This window comes from Pteropus alecto, unplaced genomic scaffold (genome assembly GCF_000325575.1).
Source record: "Pteropus alecto unplaced genomic scaffold, ASM32557v1 scaffold16, whole genome shotgun sequence".
Taxonomy (NCBI): domain Eukaryota; kingdom Metazoa; phylum Chordata; class Mammalia; order Chiroptera; family Pteropodidae; genus Pteropus; species Pteropus alecto.
This window is the reverse complement of record NW_006438867.1, coordinates 1,301,318-1,326,437: the sequence shown is the minus strand read 5'-3', so window position 1 is coordinate 1,326,437 and position 25,120 is coordinate 1,301,318. Positions and strand designations below refer to the sequence as shown.

The window sequence follows — 25,120 nt, the reverse complement described above, 5'->3', positions numbered from 1 at the left end:
GACTATGTATTTTTTTCTTTTTTTAGATGAGGCAACCCTTTGATGACCTCACAGATTGCAAGGACCTTGTCAGTTTACAATCTCTTATTTTTTAATTTTTTACACCTACAGCACCTAGTCTTCCTGGGTGGTCTCCCATCCAAGTACTAACCAGGCCTGACCCTGCTCAGCTTCCAAGATCAAATGGGATCGGGTTTGTTGAGGGTAGCATGGCCGTAGAATTGACTATGTATTCTCAAAGGACAACCCAGATGTTAGATTCTAAGTTATCAGGGAGAGTTTAATCTAGTTTGTTGGTCCTGAAAAGGCCACAAAAATTTATTTTTTGAAAAATTTCTCAGGAAAAAAGTAAATTTGACTCAAGGTTATTAGTTCTTTATTTTTAGTAGCTTTAAGGACAATTTCTAAAATTAAAGTTAGTGTCTTTGGATTCGATGTGAAATCATTTTTTTTAAATAGTGTATATTCTCACTGTGAACATAAAAATATAATACATCTGGTTTTCCCCTGACATCAATAGCAGTTCATAGAGAGCTAGAGGTTACATAAGTGATATAATAAATAAACAAATAATAAGTGTTGCCACCAAAATCCCATAGCAGTTGCTTTTTTAAGTGTTCAAATGAAAAAATGATGTAGAGTAAATGGATTGTCATGTCTGAATAATATTGATTTGCTTTTATCTAACTAAGAAGTACTAAATTATTAGGAAATATTAACAAACCTTTAGGCAAAATATTTACTTACATATTTAATGAGAATTTAAAAAGCGAAAATTCAAAATAAGATAACATTTTATGATTAATTTTGTATTTCATTCTTATTTTTATTTTTTCCTTTTTTTCAATGAAATGAATCAGAAATGAGATTTGCAGAGTAGTTCCACTTAACTTAAAATACATTTACTTCTTAGATGACTTAAGACCTTGCTGTTTATAAGTTAATTATTATTTTATTACATGATTTAAAAAATTAAAGTTAATATTTAAAGTCATTACGTCTAAAAATGATTTCATAATTAGTGATTCCCTAATCTATTGATAGCAACATCGTCCATACATATAGAGTCATTAGCTACATTGAATCTCAGACTGTCTTTAGTTGATGGCTGTTTTCCAAATTCTATGGTAAGGACAGAAAGCTTTCCAGGTTAATGCCACACGTAATTATAAGACACAGCATAAAACTTCAGTTGAACACCAAAACCTGGTTAATTCCCATGGGTGGTTGTTATAGCCTTGCTTTTCTAAAGATAACATTTTATCTTTTGCTCTTTGAAGATATTTCTCAATCACTGCTTTTAAAAATTAGCTTGTTCCCTAGTTAAGTACTTATAACTGGAGAAAGCAAATAAGTAAAAAAAGCAATGCATTCCATAGTTGAGGTTTTCTTTATCCTTTGGGACTAAAACAATGAGGAAACATAAATTAATACAAGACACATCTACATATTTTATTCTTAGTTTATAAGAAATAATGTAAAATTAAAATAAAGTATAACCTCAATTGATCAGTTCCAATTATGAAGAATACAACTCCAACAAACATCAAAGAGTTTTTCTTAAAGAGACATTATCTGTCACAAAACTCAGATGCCTCTTTTCATAGGTGAGTCTCTTATCCAGAGATTATTTGTTTAAAATTATATGTAGAGTAATTTTAGTCATTAATATTGGTTTCTTTTAGCGACATGTAATTTTTCCATGTTAAACAGAAAATAACAGAAAGAAGTGTCCATTTGCTGGTGAAAAAATGCAGGGAGAGACATAGAAAACATAGATCACAATCTATGCCCTCTGGCTACTCACAGTCAGGAGGGGATCAAGAAGACATTCTAGATAAGGTACACCTGAGATAAGTTTTGGAAAACATAATAAAATTTTGTCAAGTGGCAGAACAAGGGCATTCTGGAGAAAGAGTAGAATATAACATATTTAGGGACTGATAACCCATTTGAAAATGTTGAAGGACAAAGTGTGATTGGGGAATGGAAAAAGATGAGGCTTGAAGCAGCAAGGGGCAGATCACTGAAGAGCCTGGTATTTCAAGCTAAGCACAGAAGGTATTGTGTGCATAACAATAATGACCTAGGTTTAGATTATTGTTATGTGTTTAAATTTTTATGTGAGAAACTAGAGAATGAAAGAGACATGTGAAGAGACTTTAGCATCTGGAAAGCACATATGAGGAAAAATTGAAAAACACTTGGATTTCTTACATGATTGCTTTTACATATACATATTCTATCTTTTAATGTGCTTGTAAGCTGTTAATGGGGCACAAATTTTCATTTTTTTCCACACTTTAAAACTATAATATGTGTGTGTGTGTGTGTGTGTGTGTGTGTGTGTGTGTGTGTGTGTGTGTAGTCATTTTGAAAGAAACGACCATTTTATTAAAGGTTAAATGTACTGGATATTTCTTTTAATGTCAGAAGGAGACATTTATTCTCAAAAGCATGTTAATTCTGTTTTCTGTATTAAGCATAATTTTCTTTGAAATCACTTGTCAGAAACTTTTCAAATGCAATCTAAATTCTGCACAACATTACAGATAGAAATGTTTGACTTACGTTGAAAATGCATTATTCTGCTTTTCACATCGTATGCCTTTGCAGCTTAGCCCTTTTGTTTCTTCGTAATAGAAGTACAATTGATTTAGGCCATTTGCAAATGCTAACAACACAAGGCAGTATATGAATAGAAACTTCAAAATGTCCAGGAGCATTCTTCCCAGAGATATTTGCAGAGGCCCCAGGTGAGAATTTGCGGTAAATAGTGAGATTAGGCGCAGGGAACTGAAGATGTTTGCAATAGCAAATAAAGCTTCAGCCACCAGAGTGGGATGCCACATGTCCCAAGATTCTCGTGGATTAAGAGCACTGTACTGGAAAAAAATAGAGAAATAAAGGGAAAGTAAATCAAACCTATACATATGAATATGTCAAGTTCAGACAAGGATGCTTTTTCAGGTAGATCCGGCACAATGGGCTATTGTCAAGAAGTTAATGTCCTCCATGACAGTGGCAGCAATTTTAATCTATACAAAAAATAAGAATTTATTAAATTAATTTAGAACTTATGAAGTTTAATTAAAATAGCCTTCTTAGTCTGTCCTTATAAGTTGTAGTATTTGATAATATGTGAATTATATCTGTCCTTGACTTTTACAATGGAACTTTAAAAACAGAAAAGAAAAATGTTATACAGAAAAAATAAATCTTATTTTATTTTGGAAAAAGGATAGCAATATCATTATAACAAAGGCAAACTAAATGAAAGGAACTAAAATGAAAGGCACTAAATTTTGAACAAAATAATCGATGACTTTATCATGTCTGACACACTTACTTATTCTAGAGGAATGCATGCAGGATATAAATTATGTATAAATGAGTAGAAGGAGTAGTCTATTGTCTTGGAAATAGTAATGACCAATATGAGCATAACAGTACTTTGTTTTATCTTAAATGTTTTATCTTAAATGTAGATAAAGCCCAACTTGGAAATCAATCAATGAATTGTTCATTTTGCATACATATTGTATAGAAAATATGATATTTATCTGGACATTCCTTAACTATATAAAATATGTGATTTGAAAAAAAAAATATTTGCTATGTTAAACTAGAAATTATTTTAAAAGTAGGAATTAAATAAAATTTCAGCTTCAAATTATCTTGAAATTGAACTAAATAAAGAGCACAATAAAACTTATCCCTTACACTACTGAGTCAAATTTGTTCCCTATTTTAAAAAGGGGGTCAATATGCTCTTTGAAATATTGAATTATGAAAACCTATAATTAAACCTGGATAAGAACTGAAAAGTAAATTCAATTCTCTTCCTCATACACATCACTAAAAATTACATCTATACAATTTCATCTTTTTCTAATGATTATGTCATAAAAAACTTTTTACTTCTGTATGAGTTCCATCAGAATATTTTCATTCTTTTATATTGAACTTTATATCAAAGACCTTTACAAATGTTAATTAATTCTTTTGAAACTAATAGATAATATTTTTTAATCTCCCTGGAGAGAAAATAAATCACAAGTGCATGATTTTGTTCAACAAGCAGACTCTTGCTTGAGTGACAATTTAAAATAATCAAGTTTGAACTAGAGGGAAATTATTTTCTATTTTTAAATTCTGATTACTCTTCTTAAACATTCCCACACATAGCTTTAGCATATAACAGCTAGTGATTGAAGATATAGAAAAAATTAAAACTTTAAGATTTTAAAATTTATTATAACAAGTTTCAGAGTAAGGTTTTGTGGTATCGAACACTATGTAATTCTCTCCACTTGGTCGCCCACATATTATGTCACTTTTTCCGTCAAAGATTAAGATCACATTCGCCTTCCTTTTCTCACTTTTCTTAAAAGACACAAATATTTAAGTAGAGGACATCTCCCCTCTCGATGGTTAATTCTCTCTCTCTCCCTCCTTTTCCTCCTCCCCCATTCTCTCACCCTAAATAAACAATATGGATTATGACTACATTTCAAAATGTATAAAATACAAGACAGTAAGTGTTCTTAAGGACGTGATCGTGTTCAGAAATTTCTCACAACATTTAACGCAATGCCCTGCATATAATTGCTGCTCAAGAAATATTTTCTCTCATCAGTTATTCATAGTCCAATGAGGATGACAGGGACAATGAATTGTAACAAAAATGCTCTAAGAGATAAACATAAAGTGCTGTTAAGGGAGAAGAGAAAGTGGTAAATTAAGTCTGGGGCAACTGGGGCCAGAAATGAATAGAGATTACACATTCAAAATTTAAGGATCTTCCAATTACTGAGTCTAGTAGAGATACTGCTCTTTGTTCTAGGTTTTATAGCCAGTTTAAGGCAGCTGGATGTGAAATCCATCATCACATGGTGACTGACTACAGCTCTACTATCAACCTACTCTACTTAGAACCCTTAGCAAATTATCTCAGGTAGGATTTGCAAAATCATAAGAGGAAGGTTTTCCATTTTACAAATCACAAAACACTAGATTCTGCTCTGATATAATTGCTCAAGTCTGCTTCAGAGTCTAGCACTTCTGGTAATGGTTGGGAAATCACATTTATACATGGTCAGGGCTTCCTGAGCAAAACATTGCCTGTATATGGGTTAAAGAATATTTGAATGGCAAAGAAGCCTTCTAAGTTAAAGATAGAGTGGAAACCTCTCCCCTGAAGCCATCCGCTTACATTCTAAGGATAATAAACCTAGGGATCTTTGCCTCACCAGAGACAATGTCTTTACTTCAGAAAGTTAAGATCTTTCCTCTTCTCCAGGGAGAAGATAGGCAGCTGGCACAGCTGTACTATATAAGCTCTGAGATTCACATTTCTAGTTCCTCTCCTGTGGTATAAACTTCTGCATGCAAAGGGTACATCTGGTTCTCATCTATTGCCCTGTGGGGGATTGCAGTGCTGGAACCAATGTTAAAATTGTTATGTAAGTTAATAATTAGTCTGTTCCTTGATCCAGAATCCTTGTTTTCTGTCAGGAATACAGTACTTCTCCCTTATCCACAAGGGGATACATTCCAAGACACTGAGTAGATGACAGAAACTGCAGATAGTACCAAACCCAATATATACTATGTTTTTTTATGCATTTATGCCTATGATAAACTTTATTTTATAAATTAGTCACAGTAAGAGATTAACAACAATAACTAATAACATAGAACAATTTAAAAATTATACTATAATCAAAGTCATGTGAATGGCTTTGGGGCCATTATTAAATAAAATAAGGGTGACTTGAACACAAGCACTGCGATACGACAACAGTCGATCTGATAACCGAGATGGCTACTAAGTGACTATTGGGCAGGGAGCATCTAGAGTGTGGAGGCGCTAAACAAAGGGATGATTTACATCCAGGCTGGACAGAGCTAGACAGTGTGAGATTTCATCATGCTACTCAGAGGCACACAATTTAAAACTTATAAATCGTTTATTTCTGTAATTATCCATTCGATATTTTAGGACCCTGGTTGACAGTGAGTAATTGAAACCATGGAAAGCAAAACTGAAGATAAAGAGGATATTACTTTAAGTAGAGATATAAACATTTAATAATTATCTCATGATTTCATTTTTTTAAGTTTTGCTTTTTAATTTTTCTCCTGCCATTCACATATACATTTAGCTTAGGTTTTTAAATATAGGCATTGTTTTACAAAGCAATTAAATTTTCTTTTACAACCCATTATGTTTTTTTAATTTGTAGAGGAAATTGTAATTCTTCGGTCTTAATGTATTTTTTATATATATTATTATAAATTAAAAGATTAACTTGAATTTAACATTTTTCTTTGGCTCCATTTAAAAAATTCATAGCTTTTATAATTTTTTTTATCTTTGCATGTTTGCCTCCAACCATTTATGAAGCCTCTCTGATTCCTTTAGAGGTTCCTCTTTCTCACTTGCCCCTTAAATGTTGAGTTTGCTTTGCAAGCCTCTCCCCTTCTCATTCAATCTATACTCCTGAATGTTTTCTATGGTTTTAACTGTCAGTTACATGAGAATGACTCTCAATTCCACATCTCCAGCCCAGACTCCTCACCCTATAGACACATTTTATATTTTAATACCTCTCTCACTTTTCCACTTGGATATCTCACTGCCATCTCAAACTCAGAAGCCAAAATTGGAACTCATCATCTTTTCACTCCCAAACCCTTTCTCCACTTATGCTTTCTGATCTTAGTGAATGGCAGCATATTACCCATAGCAGAATTTGAGGTTGATCCTTGAGGCTTCTTTTCCAAACTCCCAGCCTCTAAGTGGAAATCTTATGTATGGTGGTTACTCTTCTTCATCAGTATCCTCATTATCTTAAAATATTTCTCTATTTCCTACAGAAATTATTATAATAGCCTCTTAACTGCTCTCTCTGACTTGATCCTTATCTCTATGATCATCTATTTCCTTAAAATGGTTTGTTAAAAGGGCCAATCAGACTATTTCACATATTGTTTAATGTTCTTCAATGGCTCCGCAATGTCCTTGAGATGAAATTCTGATTTCCCAACATGGCACATAAAGACTGTGGAATCTGGGTCCTGACCCCCTCTTAAGATTGACCTGCCACTTGTCTCCAGTTAGATACCTAATGCTGCGGCTCAAACATTTAGTGCTGGTAATTCCCCAAATCACCCTTGCATTCTCCCTAAAATGCGTTTCTATGAATACTGGATCCTTTGTTCAGAATGGATTTAAATTCTAATTATTTTGATTCCTCAGTTGTTATTCATTCATTCATCAAATACATGTTGAGTGCTTACCCTGTGTCAAGCACTATCTTTGGGGTTCATCATCATATCAGACAAGATATAGTAAACCATATGGGCTTACAATATAGTGAAGAAGACAGACATTAAATAAGTAATTCTAATTCATCCCTTAATAAATACTCTTTGACTGCAGATGACTAGATACTAGCATTCTTCTGATCAGAGCTGGTCACTCCATGTTGTAGAACAATCCTTGACAGAGAAAGATCAAGAGCATCTAGGACCATCAATTCCTGTTTTTCTCTTTCTCTCAAGTATTTCCTTTCTAGTCTAAACCTGTCACAGTTTGGTTTTACCCTAAGCCTTTATTTCTACTCAGACTCCTTTTAAGAGAACTGCCCCTTTGCAGACCTATATAATAGCTTATTGACCCTTGGATTACTAGTCAGTTTCTGCTTTATCTAAGAATTTTATGTGGTTAACATATATATGATAGAAGCTCAAAAGCATTCAAGGGAGAAAATAATAAACGAATTCAAAAGCAAATTTGTTAGAAAAGGTGAATCATTTGTGGAAATGTATCTTAATATAGCTGGAAAATGGAGGGTTTGAAAATAATGAGATTAATCTGAGAGGAAGTTGGAACCAGGTCATGAATACATTAGCGGAAGTGTTAAGAGGAGAAGATGGATTGAATCATAACATTGGGTCATAAGTTCCTACAGGAAAACATATGTTACTTCATCTTTCTATCCTCTATAGACTCTGATATATATTTATAAGGCCAAGTAATTAATTTAAATGAATAAAATTAAATTGATGCAAAATAAAAATGTTTGTCATATGAGATTAAGTAGAAAATGTATACTTGTTTTAATGTCTGGTTTACAAGGTGATAACTGGAAAATTAAGTAGTGAAAGAAGTAAGAAGGTATATCGTTTTCTCCTGTGGTAGGTAATATTAGATTAAATAATTAGGATTCAAATTTCTACAGCTCTTTTCCATAAAACTAAAGAGTATTTAGAAACCCCCATAACTTGGAGAGTACACTAGCGTTATAGCATTTGTGATATGGAAACAACAATATTGCCTCCTTTCTAGCTGATAAAAATAGTAGGAATCAATGAGATATATACTCCAAACTATTTTAAAGAACAGTGCTATGAAAAAATTTATCATTATGGTTAAAATAAATGTTCCTATTTATAATATTTTTGATTTTTGAAAATATTACTTAATATACACAGTGGAAGTGGCATAAGAATTTTATCATTTCTGTCAAATGACTGAAGATAAATGTGAGATAAATAGTACATACGGAAAGGGATTGGGTAATATTCAGGAGAAAATCAGTCCCAATGAAGCTAATGTGATATTTTATAATTATGCCCAGGTAGCAACAAGCTCTGGATTAGCAAATAATTTATAAATTGTGAGAGATGATTGACAAACTTCTCTTTTAAAACTTAGGAACGAATTTTGTTTTTAAAAAAGCCACAATTCTTGAGTTGTAAAGTGCTAATGAATCAAGTTACTTAAAGAAGCTCCATGAGGCCTTGCATGTAAAGAGGAAAATACTGAAGTCATATACTTCTGTCCTCTGTCTTTGTACAATATAATGCTATTTCATGGTACATCATATTATATACATAAAATTAAGAACAACTATGGCGTTGTTATATTAAGAACAACTATGGAGTTGTTATATTAAGCTTTATTCTATGATAATAAATCCATTTATTAATGTAATTTTCACAGAATTTAATTGTTAGTGTCATTTTACAGATAAGAAAATTGAGGTATAGATTAAGTAACTTGCCCCAAATCACACAGACAAGAAGTAGCATAAGCAATACTCAAATCAAGTGTGGATCAGAATCCAAAATTCACCATGGTCTTGGTTAGAAAAGCCCTTTTGTTTATAAAAACAAACAAAACAAAAACAGAACAAAACAAAAAAGAAAACCCTCCAGATAAATGAATCACAAGAGGATTAAGCAATTAAGCAAGTGTGGCTCTTCTGCCAGACCTATTATAAAAGGTTCTCCCCCAAACAGATAAGATACAGAAAAGTTTCCCTTCTGGTTAGCTGACAGTGTTTTCCTCTGCATCCATGGCTTGTCCAAATAAAATCTAGGGCTGGATTTTTATTATCATTTATTCACCCTCATATGGAAGAGGTAAAGCCATTATAATCCCAGCAGAGATCTCAGTTATAACTCTTTGGTAATCCTGTCTTAATAAGTGAACTATTTTCCAGGGAGCAACATCAGGTAGATTCCATCTGCCTCATAATTCATAATTAATAAATCTCCTATTTTGTAGGTCTTAAAACTCAATTTTTTTTCAAATTCAGCCTTCTATTAGTTTCCCATATATCCACTGCTCTACTTCAGGATTCAGCATCATTTGACTGTTTCTCCATTTAAATCTCATGAATGGCTCCTCTTTATTTATAGGACAAAATTCAAATTCTATAGCAGGATGTGTAAAGTCCTTTTTATCCCCTTCATGCCCCCATTTCCTGGATCATCTCTTATAGATCTTGACCTCTTTTGTATACTTTTTGTAGACTTTTGTACATTGTGTCTTGTCTCTCTGAAATTCACATCCATGTTTATAAACATGATACTTGCCTACTCGCTCTGTCCTCTATATAATTCCAAGACAATGCTAGTAAAGTTTAGTTCCAAATCACAGAGATTACACTTGGTAAAGGCAAGTGTGAATCCAGAACTCAAATATTTTTTCAACTAGAACAAAGCAAATGAAGAGATGTTATAAAAACATTCCAAAAGGCAGGTCTAGTATATAAAGAAGGAAAAGGAGACAGGAGTCAAAATGAAAGAAGAAAAACTAATAATGAGCATTTACTCTGTAACAGGCACTTTAAATATATCAACCCACTAATTTACATAATGTCTTTTCATACTAACAGAATAAAGTAGAAATTGTTATTCTTGTTTTATAGATGAGGCACAGAGAAGTGAAGAAACGTTTTCAAGTTTATATAACTAGTAAGTGATAGAGGAAAGAACTGAACTCAGGAAACTTGACTTTTAAGTGCATGTCATTAACCACTCAATACCCATGCAACTCAAGTTATAGTCACACAAACTAATCATTCAGAAAGAACATTTCATAATTTATATTTACAATCATAGCTGAACTTCTATTACCAAAGTGCATAAACTACATATTTTATGAAGATTCATGTTTTTTATTGTGATATGAGATCATTTTTATTGTGATATGAGATCATTTCTGTGTACACTTTCATCTGCCTTAATCTCCCTTCCTCTTCTTCATCAATTGGGGTGGGTGAGTTAAATTTTAAACATAAAATTTTCCTTGATGTAGTATATAGAATGATGTTTATATATTTTAATATAAAAATAGATGTTTTACATGAATAATTTACAACTTTCTAGGAAAATTAAAATCCCATATCAAAAAGCATGAAGGCAAAAAATCCACAATCATTAATTTGTGTATGTGTACCCACTATGTACCAAAATTCTCTTATGTGAAAATATATATACATTATATATAAACACCATAGTAATATATAACATATATGTTTCTTAATAAAAATATTGTATATACAAAATATATGAGAGAGGTCCATTTTGGAATCAATCTCACACTTCTCTGAGCTGTTGAGTAGACTTATACTGCCCAATGCTGTTCAAAGTGTTTTCCTTAGACCACCTACATCAGCATCATCTGATGAGTTTGCTAAAAATACAGAATTAAGCCCCTCTCCAATATTCTAAATTTAGAATTTCTGGGGATGGAAAAAAAGAACCTGTTTTAGCAAGCTCTCCTGGTGACTGTCATGCACCTGAAAATTTGAGAAAAACTGCAGTAATCATTTTTATAACTTCATGGGGCCACAAAAAACAGATAGTAAAGAGATGTCAAAAGCAATTTTATAGATATATTTAGTTAAGGATCATTACAGAGGAAAGAGGAATTGGACAGATATTCACTTAAAAATAGACTGTCCATCTTCTACATAGATTCATAACTTTCTCAGTTAAGTTATGACAATTAGGACAGTACCTTCCACTATTTTAATAAGGTCTTCAAAGGCATTAACCTTAATACTAACAGAAAAAATTACCAAATTATGTTTCCATTTTTAAAACATAACTTTCTTTTCATGAAATAGGTAGAAAATTTGTTTTCTTAATGTTTTGATGAGTTCCAGAAACATTTTAATTAAACAAATTCTGGAAACTATGGCCTTTCTAACTTTAGGCTATTTTGACCCTGTCATAGCTAAACATTGCACAGGGAGTCTCAGACCTCTATTTTGAAAACTAGAGTTAATAAATGAGTTCATCTACATGTTAGCATTTTCTAGTTCAAATCACTAAATTATATGAATCATTCCTGTAAAGTACAATTAGACATTCTTCATTTTTTACCAATTAACTAATCATTTTGAAACAAAATTTTTAAAAAGGAGATAAGAAAAGATGCAAAAAGAAAGGCAGAAAGGAGGAGATGATAATACTTTAGTTGGAAAAACATTCTTCAGAGTGCAAAATAATCCCAATTATCATTGCGGAACAAAACCGTTTTACATAAATTATGTGGTTTGTGATAAGACTGATGTTGTACAAAATCTGGGGGAGTAATGGGTGTGTGAGATTTCAGATACTGTCATGTTGAATAGGATGAGGAGGAAGAAATTAAATTCTGCTCTAATAATATTAGTTTAAACTGAAATAATTTCAATACTTTTTAAAGAGTAATATTTTGATCTGTCTCTGTAATTTTATCAGTTATCTGATAAAAATAGATTTGGTTGCCAAAGTTTAAACAGTGTTTGAGGTAGAATTTCATTAGAAATTGAAAAGAAAGAGCATCTATTGTGATAATTTTGAAATGCATTCAATTTAGATGCTTGAAAACTTCTAATTGCTTATTAAATTTGTTTTATGACTATAAATTGTGTGTTGTCTATGTGTTTTATACCTATCTATCAATAAGGTCATGAGCTGATGAATAACATTCTAAGTAACAATATTAATAAAATTGACAGTCATAGAAGGTATTTCAATATTTATCAAAATTTATGCTTTACCAACAACATAAACAATAGTTACCTTCACAAATGCCACAATTTTCAAGGAGATTGTTGCTAAATATAAGGAGTTCATCACAAAATCCATTAGATTCCACCAATCATGGATGTAATCTTGAAGTCCGCCATCCCACATTTGTTTTATTTCTCCCCATATAAAACCTGCAATTATAGATTCATTGTAAGTGTAATTTTCAATCAAATTACTAAAAACAGATTTACAATTTAGAAATTATAGAATCTTGGAGTTGCAAGTGACCATATAGTTATACTAGATGCAACATCTATTTTTATAGATAACAGCTTTTAGAACTCTCAGGTAACAGCTTTTAGAACTCAGCTAATTGTAGAGAATATTGTTAGGGAAGCTTCATTTTCTTTTACATAGTAATTTAAAAATGTGTAAGAATGTGCAATTTTTGAATAAGATTATAATTCTTCTATAATTATAAGTTTTTCTCATGGAAAATATCATAACATTTTCTTGTAAACAAATACATTAAGCCATTTTTCATCCCAAGTCAAAAACTGTATCTAGTGAACATGACTAGATTGATACCATTAATTGATACCATTGATACTTTGTTGTGCTTTTGTAAGCAATTAGCACCTTCGAAAGTCTGATTTCAGGTTTGGACAAAAGGTGGTTATAACATTCATGATACTTCATTAAAAGACCTTATATATCTCGTAACAGCTTTAAAACTACATCTAGAGAAAATAAAAAAAAAATCCCTTTCTTTTAATATGGTCATATTTTTGATTGGAAATGTTTTATTTTCAAGTTCTAAAACATACTTATAAAATATCACTGTATATCATTATTTTATTTTAAGAATATTATTAAAGTTTTATAAATATGTCTTTAGAGCCTAATGATGAGGGGATATTCAAGTATCTGGATCAGAAAATATTAAAAGGATAAATATGACTTTACGACTACATTAATACAAGCAAAAAATAAGACTTCTTTAAGAAAATGACAGTCTGGAAAGTCAAATGTGTAGCATAGAGTTTTACAACTATCTGACACTAATAGCAAGTAAAAGTAGATTAACTATAAAATCATAACATTTTATGAATTCATCAGAGAGATGAGAAACCAAGGAGCTCATACTTGAAAGAAAAGTAGGTTTCTCTAAAGCCAGCCATGATGTGAGCATTAGGTCTCCTGTGGCAGATCGCAGGAGTAGGAGACACTGGCATCGTACAAGGAAGAAAAATATTTCAGAAAAACTTTTAAACTGCTAAAGGCTGAGTATGAGCTAGCATGAGAGGATAGAACCCCTGGGACACAGACAAGGGGGAGTTTGCACCCATGTGTATTCTCTTTTTCATAAACCGCAACCACTGCTCAAGAGGCTGATTCTGTGGTAAGGACAAAAAACTCTTTCCAGACTCCTGTTCCCTAAGGAGCAAAACACTTTAGCCCAAAGGAAAAATAGGAAATAGTCCTGGACCTAGGGTTTGTACCAATATCATTAGAGATTTCCTACCACAGGGAGAAGGTCAAGAAACTCTTCTGTACATTACCTGCAAAGTTTTATCACCATGAGAAGGAAGATATGGATCACTGAGAAACTCCATCCTCAGTGCCCCGACATAAGCAAACTGAAGTCTGACCCTAGACCAGGACAACAGAGAATCTTCCTGCCCCTCATCACCAGGCTGACAGGCACCAAGTAACAAGCAGAAGTCGACAATCACTAGGGGAGTGCCAAGAGCATGCATAGAGACCCTTCTCTGTGGTACAGGTATACAAAGTCAAAGTTATGTGTGGAATAGGAATTCTGAGAATAAATCCTCCTCTCCACTTGTCATAGTCATGTCAGGCTGCTATAAAAAGTTATCATAGAGTGGGTGTCTTATAAATAGCAGAAATTTATTCCTCATAATCCTGGAGGCTGCCAGTCTAAGATCAGGGTATCGGCATGGTTAGGCTCTATGAGAAACCTCTTCCATGTCGCAGACTACTGATTTCTCTTTGTTTCTTCACATAGCAGAAAGATAGTAAGCTAGCTCTCTAAACTTTTTTAATAAAAGCTCTAACTTTATTCATGAGGGCTCCACTTCATCATCTAATTGCCTCCCCAAAGCTCCACCTCCAAATACATGCACATTGGAGGTTAGGATTTCACCACATGAACTGGGGCATGGGGGACACAGAAGCACAGTCCATAACACTACCCTAAGCAGAAGTATGTGGTGTACTGAAACTGACTGTAGCAACAATGAAACCCAAACCCAGCTCAGCTCCTGACTATACTGCCTCAAATTCCTGCACTAATTCTTGCACTAGCAGAAGAGGAGTGGCTGTTTTCAGGCATACATGTTGTGTACTTCTGCTTAGTCTCCTGTATAGGCAGAATCAATATCCTGACTCTCACCCCGCCTCTCGACACACAACGATATATCATTTTCACATTGTTTTAAAAAGATTAAAAAAAAGTATTGAAGGTATTGGGGTAGGGATGGCATGGAAATAAAAGACATATTGCATACAATGGACTAATATAAGACTGACATTAAACTTGTTTTCTGAACTATGCAAGACAGAGTGACATCATGAAAATGCTGAAAGGAAAAAAAAAGTCAACCCAGAATTCTTTACATAGAATAAATAGTTATAATAAATGAAGGTGAATAAAAGTCATATTTTAGACAATCGAAAACTCAGAGAATTTATTGGCCTAAGACCCATGCTATAAGAAATGCTAAAGGGATATTTTTTTAGGCAAAAGGTATGTGATACTAATCTGAAATTTAGGTTTATAAGGAGAAATGAAAATCTATATCTAGAAATGGCTAATATAAAAATAATAGCAAAAAAATATTTTGTTAAAAATTTGAATTGCTTAACATATAATTGCCTAAAGCAAAAATAGCAATAATTTATTGTAGTTTATAACATATGTAACATATCTAAAAGTAAAATATATGACAATAGCACAGAAGATGAAAGAGTAGAATTTATTTATTTTTATTATTATTATTTTTTTTTAACACCTACAGCATCCAGTATTCCTAGGTGGTATCCCATCCAAGTACTAACCAGGCCCGACCCTGCTTAGCTTTCAAGATCAGATGAGATCAGGCACGTTCAGGGTGGCATGGCCATACATGAAAGAACAGAATTTGAAACATACTATCGTAAGGTTCTTATACTACCTATAAGACAAAAAGTACTATTTAAAGTTACACTGTGATAAATTAAAATTTCTTATTGTAAATCCTAGGGAATCCTCTTCAAATATTTTTAAATGTGTAAATAAAGAGCTAGAAATGTAAATAAATGTGAAGTTATAAAAATATTCAATCCATGAACAAGCAGAAAAAAAATGGAAAAAACACAACAAATAACAGATGAAGCAAATAGAAAACACAATAGTAAAGGAGTGGATTTTAAATTTGCTCTTATCAATAATTATATTGAGTGAAACATATGTTCTAAACACAATAATTAAAAGACAGATAATTAAAATAAAAAACACAATTATATCACAATTTGTATATAGGTTAAAAGTAAAGGAATAATAAAGATACCATGAGATATCCATCAGAAGAAAGTTCAAGTCGCTATATTACTCTGAGTAGATATATTTTGGAAGAAGAAATGTTACTAGGTATGTAAAAGGATATAATGTAAGGATAAAAAATTCAACTTACTGAAAGGACAGACTGATTCTAAAGATGGATACAACTAACAAAATAACTTTATAATGCAAGATGCTATAACTATTAAAACTGAAATAAAAAATAAAGATACAATTATAGTTAGAGATTTTAGCTTCCTCTCTGTAACCTATAGTACCAGTAGGCAGAAATTCAGTAAGTTTATAGAAGTCCTAAATAACTATCAATAACCTAACAACAGCAAAGTACACATTTTTTTCGTTTTTGAGTGCATGTGGAACATTTACCAAGATAGACTATGTTATTGCCTATAAAACAAACCTTGAATACTTATAGAAGTTGAAATAATACAAAGTGTGTTCTATGATAATATAATAAACAGCAAATCATTAATGAAAAGTATATAGAAAATCTCCAAATATTTTGCAAATGGACAACACACTTCTAATTAATCTTGGTCAAAAGGAATTTACAGAATAATTAGAAGATATTTTGATTTGATTTAAGATGAAATGGAGCCAAAAAATCTGTGATGCAGCTAACGTAGTATTTAGAGTGGAATTTATAGGTCTAAGGGCTTTACGAGAAAAGAATAAAGGTCTCGAATCAGTGATCTCAGCTTCAAATATGACACTATAAAAAGAAATCAAATTAAGCCTAAAATAAGCAGAATAAAGAAAATAAAAAATATAAGAACAGAAATCAATTAATTTTAAAACATAACTTGAGAAGAATTTTAAAATAGTCAAAATAGATAAAACTGTACCAAGAATGATAGTCAAGAAAAAAAAATAGAAGATATAGATGATCAATACCAGGAATGAAAGAAGGGTCATCAGTACAAATCTTACTGATAATATAAAGATAATAAGTGAATAAAACAAACAACTTGGTACCCATAAATTTCACAACTTGAATGAATTGGACATTTTTTCTGGAAGACATAAACTTCTAAACTGATTCAAGAGGACTTAGAGTAACCTGAATTGTTTTGTGCTTATTAAAGAAAGTAAATTTACAGTTAAAAATCTTTTTACGAAGGCATTTTCTGGTTCAGTTGCTTCACGGTGAATTCTACCATATATTTAAGGAAGAAATAATAAATCAAACACAAAGGTACAAGAGAAAGAAACATTTAAAAGGCAAGTGGTATTCTAGTAAAGGGGATTGCAGTACGTATAACCCTTATGAATATGCACAAAAAATTCTCAAAAAATATTAGAAAATTAAATACAGTAAATGCAAGATTATTTCAACATTTAAAAATTAATATAATTTATATCATTACTAGATTATTTTTTAAAATATCTCAATAGATGCAGTAAATGTATTTGACAAAATTTAACATGTATTCATGATAAAAATTTTCAACAAAGCATAAATAATAGAAGGGTAGTTTTTTGATTTGATAAAGTATATCTACAAAAATCTACAACTATCATCATAGGTACTCTGCAAAGGGCCAGAGAATAAGTAATTTAGAGTTTGCAATAATGATTGGGTGTAGCTCTGTTACAATGAACAGATTTAGAAAAACTGTCAAAGGGTCAGATTTGGCCTCTGAGCCATAGTTTGCTGACCCCTGTCCTATATCTTGATTGTGGTGATATTTACATAACTGTGCTTATCAGCATTTTAGATCTCTGTACGCACACATACAAACACACAAAGTTGTGCTACAATTTAATTTGAAGGCAGCAAGAATTGTGAGATACATGTTGACAGATGAATGTAAATAGGGATAGTTTGAAAATAAATAAAATATTAATTGTGGTTATACTGGTGACAGGTAATACATGCATTGCTGTACATTTATTTTACATTTCTGTATGTTTGAAAATTTTCACAATCAAACTTTGAGAAAGTATTAGACACGATGATCTATCATTACTTAGTGAAAACTAGAAATGGCTATTTAATGTTACAAGTAAAATTTTATACTATAAATTTTAAGTTACATTTAAATTAATAATGCAAATGAAGACTGATTTCAGTTGAATTAATTATAGTATGTATTTTAGAGTCTATTGTAGACCACTGCTTTATTCTAGATTTCAGATTTACATTCTAGCTTCCCTTTTGAGATTTCTTTATTTTATTTATTTATTTATTTATTTTTTTAGGCAAGGCAACCCTTGGTTGACCTCACAAATTGTAAGGACCTTGTCAGCTTACAATCCCTCATTTTTTATTTTTTACACCTACAGCACCTGGTATTCCTAGGTAGTCTCCCATCCAAGTACTAACCAGGCCTGACCCTGCTTAGCTGCTGAGATCAGACGGGATCCGGCTTGTTCAGGATGGCATGGATGTAGACAAGATTTCTTTAATAAATAAATCTCTCTTGAAAGCTTAGATAATATTGGGGCATAACTGGGGAGCTGATAATGGTCACTGCTTCCATTTTGAAAAAAAGGATTATATCATAACTGAATGAAATTATGATGCACGCACTGGATTTTAGAGCTCGTGGGAAATTTATTTTATGCAATGAGGAAAAATGCTCAGTACACATAGAAAAGCTACCCCCTTCCACTTTTATGGTGCTTTTTTCTACTGAGCCTGGGTAGAAACTCAGAATCCAGCATGCAACCGCAGTGTGAATGCTAAGGCTCAAAGAGGCAGTGTGAATAATGTTACACTACTAGTTACCGGAGAAAACAGGACCGGATTTCAATCTCCTTAATGCAGTGCTCTTAAAAGACATTTTCTTATTCATAAGATTTCACAATGTAGCTTAGTTGCTTTGTTTTGCTTGAAACTTTGCCAGTTCCAAGAGGTTGGAAGATGTGCACATGCAATTATTGATTGAACAAATGCATTTCAAATTAACTTTCATCGGAAGGCACAGTGAACAATTTGATGAGTAAGGTGCCAACCTCAGTTCAACTAGTAATCAGCTTTGTAATCTTAGCCAGTAGTCTCATCTTTCTAGTTTTCAGTTATCTCACTTCAAAGAAAAAGAGGTTTGGCCTATACACAGAATTCTACACATAGAATCACACAAGAACTACCATTCTACCCCATTGATATAAATAGCCACATTGCTTCTTTCTGTTTGGATTATCAAAATTTTACTAAGATCAGTCATTGTAATAGCTGCTATGAAAGAATGTACACGAGGACATAGACTTGTGTTGATCTGCCTCAGAAAGCAAAAGTTGGATATGATATGAAAATCATAGAAAGGAACTTTCTTGCCCATGTAAAGAAGGCAATCCAAGTTGTTCCAAAAGTGAAATGGATAACCTTATGGAATCAGGATTCTGATTCAGAGCCTAGAATGTCTTCCATCAGTCATATTCCAGAGAAATTCTAGGAATAAGTAGAAACCTGGTCTGTCTGAGCTCTAAAAGTCATTCCAACTCTATGAATTTGTGATTCTGTTGTTTTCAAATTTGTATCTACCATACAAAAAAAATATTTTTAATACCTGCTAACCAACCAGAGTGTTCATATTTTATTTCCCTTTACAAATAAATTGTGTTATCTCTGTATCTGCTTCGTCCAAACTAGAAGGCCAAATGTAACTACTAACAGTGACCAAAATAATTAATTTCAAATATTTTGTGGGTGATTATGTAGAGGAATAAAGACGTTAGAGCTAATTGCTTCAGAGGGCAAAATAAAGGCAACCGGGAAGGAGCTATAAAGAAGTAGTTATGAAGCTTATTATAAGGCAACATTTTAACTAATAGCTCTTAATATTAGTTCTTATTAGTTGGGTTTAAGGAGATGACACTTCCATTGGGAGTTTGAACTAGATCCCCTCTAAATGTTCCTAAGAGTTAACAACAAAAACTCACGATTTGGATATTTTACAGTTCTTTTGGATTTCAAAGAGTAGACTGTAAATCTGACTTTACTGACCACATAAAAGTAATTTTCAAAAGTTCAGTGGTTACCAGGAGAAAGGAGGAGAGATAAATAGAGAAAAAATAGATAGTGACAGAAGGAAATTTAACTTTGGGTAATGAACACATATGATGTATTATTGAATTGTACACTTGAAATCTATGTAATTTTATTAACCAATGTCAATACATTTAATAAAATGTAAAAAAATAATTTTACTTCTGACTTTTATAAGGCACAATTCCATGTGAAAAACATAGATCTTGATCAAATTGAGGATTCACACCATTATTTTTTTTTAACTTGAGTTGTAAATAAGACTGTCGATTATTGCTATTTAGCTTAATGGAGTTTGGGAACTTTTGTTTTTAAAGCATCGGATTGAATTATCATTTCTTGTAGCTCTAGTCATGACATATGTGTTTGAGGACTATTGATTTCTATTTGTTATAAGCACGTTAGTGAAATACCAAGTTTCCTTTATTCTGGAAACAGTCATTGAATTTTTTGAAGAAATAAGCCTTTTGAAAAACTAGGGGGTGCTATTAACTGACTGAAAAATGCATCCAGATAGTAAACTATTCATGGTAACCAAAAAGTCTAAAGATAACAAAGCTTGAGGGAGCTTCTGCCACAAAGTGTTTGTCCTGTTCTCACAATGGGAATATTTCAGAATTATGCTCTGCTGTTTATAAATGGATGGCATGATTTCTCAGAGTTGTCTAATTATAAGCATTGATGTCAAGACTGTAGGGACCAACAAAAGGAAGATCACAGTGCAGATGAGTCAGAGAGCTTCTTTTTAAAAATATATGTGGATGCCTGAAAGATTTTACTATATTTTTTTCTAGCTTTCCCATAACAGCTTTCATCAGGGTTATTTGAGTGTTCTATTATATTCTATAATATGAAGCTGACTGTGAGAATGAGATGGGGAGGGCAAACCTCATCACATTTAACACTGCCAATTTCACATAAGAAATGTGTAATATTGTAAACAGATCTCTTGTCTTTTCTTGTTGTCAGTACTTACACAAAAAGTAAATAATCTCATACATAGAGTAAGTCACCTTTTCACCTACAGCAAAACTCCAAGGGCTTGTATGGCAGACCAAAGCTAGCTGAGGGATCAGACCTTGGGAGTCTCTTAATAGAACACTGAGTCCCATGCAGTGGCACCAAATCAGTGAAGATAAAAAGAACAAAAAAATTCCTTGTTGCCAATTTTTTCCCCCCAAATCAGGGAACAAAAATTAGTCTCTAGTCAAAATTCTAGTTCTGTTCAAAGAGAAATCTAAAGATGCTTAGCTAAAAGACATCTAAAAATCATTAAATTATTATGGTTTTGACATCATTATATTAAAATTTAGAGAAGAAAAGTGGAAATATACAATTAAGAAAGTACATATTTTCAGTGTGCCAAGATAGGATACCACAATAGTTTTTGATTAAGATGTAGAATGTAGAACTTTAGAATTCTGGATCATCTGTGATCTTACGATCTAAATATAGTAACTTAAAAATCAAGTAAGTTTTTATCAATGCAGTAGCACTCTTTTCTTAGAACTTCTATGTAAAAGTTTCCATGAAAACTGAGACATGGAAAGTTTATATAGATGGGAAAATAATGAATAAATACTTCTCCAAATCTTTGTTCAAATGAGCTTTTCAATGAATGATAGTAGTTGCTCAATATATTCTTTTGAATGAGTAAATATTAATATTTTCACCATGAAAATTTTAAATTTTAATTTTTCATTTAATGCAAATCTCCGACTATTTTAAAATCAATTATGTACAAAGACAATATATGTATCTCTTTACATTTTCCTGAAGACACCCTTACACATACACATAGCAATGAAAATTTTAAAAATTAATAACATCCTCGGAAGCAAAGAAATCAAACTTTAGGTCTTAGAAAGTAATCATGGAATCCAAACAGGAGACATCTAAAGGTCATATCAAAGGTCTTTATCTTTCTTTCCTGAAATAGATTTCTTCTTTCAGTATTAGGGAGCCATATATAAAGCACGTGTTTTAGACTGGAGTCAGAGGTGGTGGTGAAGACAGTGATGGAGGTAGTGTTTTATGATGGCGATGGCAGTGATAAATCTAGTATATTAGCAAACATGATATTCAATAATAAATTATATCAAGTGTGCATCTTAAAGAGTGTTACATTTTTAGTGCATCATAAACATGGTCCATTCAAATGTGACCTGGGTGAAGATCAAAATTGGCAGAGGCAGAGAAAATAGGAAATAAATCTGTGTATGGAGATTTGAATTCCTGGGCTGTTTTTGCCTCCTTGAATTTACCTCTCACACTTCTAGGGCAGTATTTATGGAGGATGAAGTCTCTGCTTCTGCAGTTATACTGACTAGAGTTTGAATCTAGTATCTATCTCTTGTTAGCTCGTTGATCCTAGGCAAGTGATTTCACTTATTTAAGTCTATTTCTTCTCTGTGAAATTAGATACTAATATCATTTATTATGGTTAAATGAAGTGGAGTTACTATGAAGTTCAAATGAGAACACACCATGCTAATCATTTAGCACAGTGGCTAACTTCTTAGTTTCTACTATGATTATCATTATCATTACTACTACTGCTACTACTATTGTTATTCTGAACTAATGAAAACCACTTCAAACATCCCTACAGTCTTTCACTTTGACCCTTCCTCATTTTCGATCTACTCTTTTCCTTCCTTGAACCATGTAAACCATATTGCCAAACATTTTATCAAAGCCTGGAGATTTGACTTGTGGTGCATTAGATTTGTATTGCATTGTCATGGCCTATAAGACTTAATTTCCTATCCAATAAAGAAGACATTTGATCAGCAGTAGAATGTGCACAATCAGTGATTTAAATCTATATAAATATTTTGTTATTTTAGATTTTAATGTCTTAGTCTTAATAAATCAGTAAAAGTGATCTTAATTTTTTTCCCCACAGAACAATAATTTATCTGATTTTTTTTTTTAATAGAAAATTCCTTTAAATTAAATGGATGTTCTGCAGCTGTCTTTGAGTGTCTATGTGTCTGTAGCTGGTTTGCTGAGGTATTTAAAACACCTTGTCAAGGGAGAAAATAGAGAAAGACTATAGACTTGTTTCTTATAATTACAAAAGTATCTTTGAGGGCTGTATGAAAAGATAGGCAATTCAAGGGTGATGCTGAAAGTATGGGTACCTGAAGTCATATGATCTCAATGTCTATTTGACAAAAGATGAATAGATGGTCACAAAAAAGAAGACAATATATAAGATTGTTTCTCTATGAGATTTTTATCTAGATAAGAATGTGATCACTATTTTCCATTTTCCATTTTCAATTTGGTAGGCCTTGTTGAAATTTTCAGATTTGTTAATATCAATGGTTTAAAAGATTAAAAAAAATAAAATAAATTATGGAAATGAAAGGCAAAGTTTGTGAAAGAAAAATTATATATCTTGTTATAGGCAAGATATATAATCTGGATATTATGAACAATTTTTAGCTTGTATGTAGGAATTTACTAGAAGTTATTTTTAACAGAGCTTCGATGCTTTCCTATAATACATCTTTTCCTCAGTTCACCCTTCTCATTATCGTGCTCAGTGTGCATAGATTTATATAATAAATAATTGTGGTATATTCTTAGGCATATACAAAATATCAAGTCGTTTCTTTTTTCATTGGGAACAAAATATTTCTTGTTTTATTAACATAATAGCATTTATTAATCTTCTACTTCTTTTATGTAGTGTTATTAATTTCATAATTTATGCTAAGCTGACAACATAAGTCTATGTCTGGATATATATGCATACTTTTTACAAGGGAATAAGCTATGACACAAATTGGATTGTTATAATTGAGTTATAATAAATTCTGTGGAAAAACCAAAACTAGTTTTTGGGAAGGTCTTAAAAATTAGCATTTGAAAGTTTTTTTAAAATAATATTTTACTCCATATTATCTCCAGAAACAAATGACATCTATTTTACATAAAACTGCTACTATAATTTAGATGAATTTTCATTATAGATATGCTATTATAGTTAGCAGGTAAATTTTATGTAAAAAGGAATTTCTCATATGAATATTCTATTCATTTTGAATCTCTAATATTATATGTTAAAAATCCAACCGTGGATAAATTAAGAGCCTCAGTGTCATAGCCTAGCAGAACACAGTAGTAACCAGATCTCTAATCTGGCCCAGGCTCCTTTTAATTCATCATTCAGTTTATTTTTTTTAGTGACACTTGATAACTTGATATAGCTTGATAGAACTACTGTTGTTTTTTTTAACTCTAATTTATATGGGTAATTTAACATTCTGAGAGGTATATTAGTGTCTGTCTAGTATCTACCTATCTGTTGAAAGAGTTCTAAAATAATTATCTGTGATTAGTTTTTCTGTTGGTTAGAACCATATCTCAAGATGACCAAAATCATAAGTTTGATCCCTGTATGAAGCTTTTAGATATCTTTGCTTATATGCTAAATTTAATCCTGACAGAAAACATCTGCAAGATCTCTTGAGGCTGTTTGATGGGAGAAAAAAAGGGTAGATAACCTTCATTATAAGAAAATCTAAAGAAAAAATAATTCAAAAGGCTTTGCAGGAGATGAGTTATTTATAACTTATCAATTAAATTGCAATGAAAGGTTATAAAAGCCATTTTAGACAGTTTTCTAAATATATAAAACTCAATAGACTTCAATTTCAATACTCAACAAAATGTTGACTTTCAAAAGGAAAGTTATTGAAAATAATAAAAAACATGATCTGCCACTGTACTAAATCACAAGATATTTGGATCTGTAATGCTTCTTTTGTTGAAACACAGAGAAGTATATAAAATAACAGAAATTCTCAAGCAAAACAATACTTCTTAAGGAGATAAAAGGATTGATTTGAGAGGTTAGGCTTTAAAGAAAGAAAACTTTTCTTCACTGGATGGAAATTTCTAATAAAAATATGTAAAAAAAGTCTTTTGTCAGGATAAATAAAATGGAAGGTATAAAAAGTAATAATTTCTCATAAATTTATGGTATCAGATCTGGGAAAATTTGTCTGAAAATAGAAGGAAAATAAGTTTAGTAGAAGTGAAACAATTTTTTCTTTACACAAAAAGTAACTCACTGGGATGACATGAATTAGAGATCTGTTGGTTGAAAAAGACTTTAGAGAAACCCATGCATAGAGCTTTAATCTATCATCAATATAATTAACATGATGAGAGACACATTTATAAACCACACTCTTCTCCATAAGTTGTTC

General features: G+C 31.7%; 1 protein-coding gene and 3 pseudogenes across 4 annotated transcripts in view; all 4 read right to left on the bottom strand.

Moving 5' to 3' along the window:
- The window catches only part of TRPC4 (transient receptor potential cation channel subfamily C member 4), a 219,057-nt gene that overhangs the window by 22,987 nt on the left and 170,950 nt on the right, over positions 1–25,120 (bottom strand). For all 4 annotated transcript variants that reach the window (XM_006915784.2, XM_006915786.2, XM_006915788.2 and 1 more), the window contains 2 exons: positions 12,373–12,512; positions 2,572–2,885 (listed from right to left, as the gene is read on the bottom strand). In XM_006915784.2, coding sequence (XP_006915846.1) covers positions 2,572–2,885; positions 12,373–12,512 — 454 coding nt within the window. The remainder of the gene's footprint in view (positions 1–2,571; positions 2,886–12,372; positions 12,513–25,120) is intronic.
- LOC112482973 lies at positions 103–221 on the bottom strand (annotated as a pseudogene).
- LOC112482896 lies at positions 15,354–15,472 on the bottom strand (annotated as a pseudogene).
- On the bottom strand, positions 18,182–18,300 carry LOC112482897 (annotated as a pseudogene).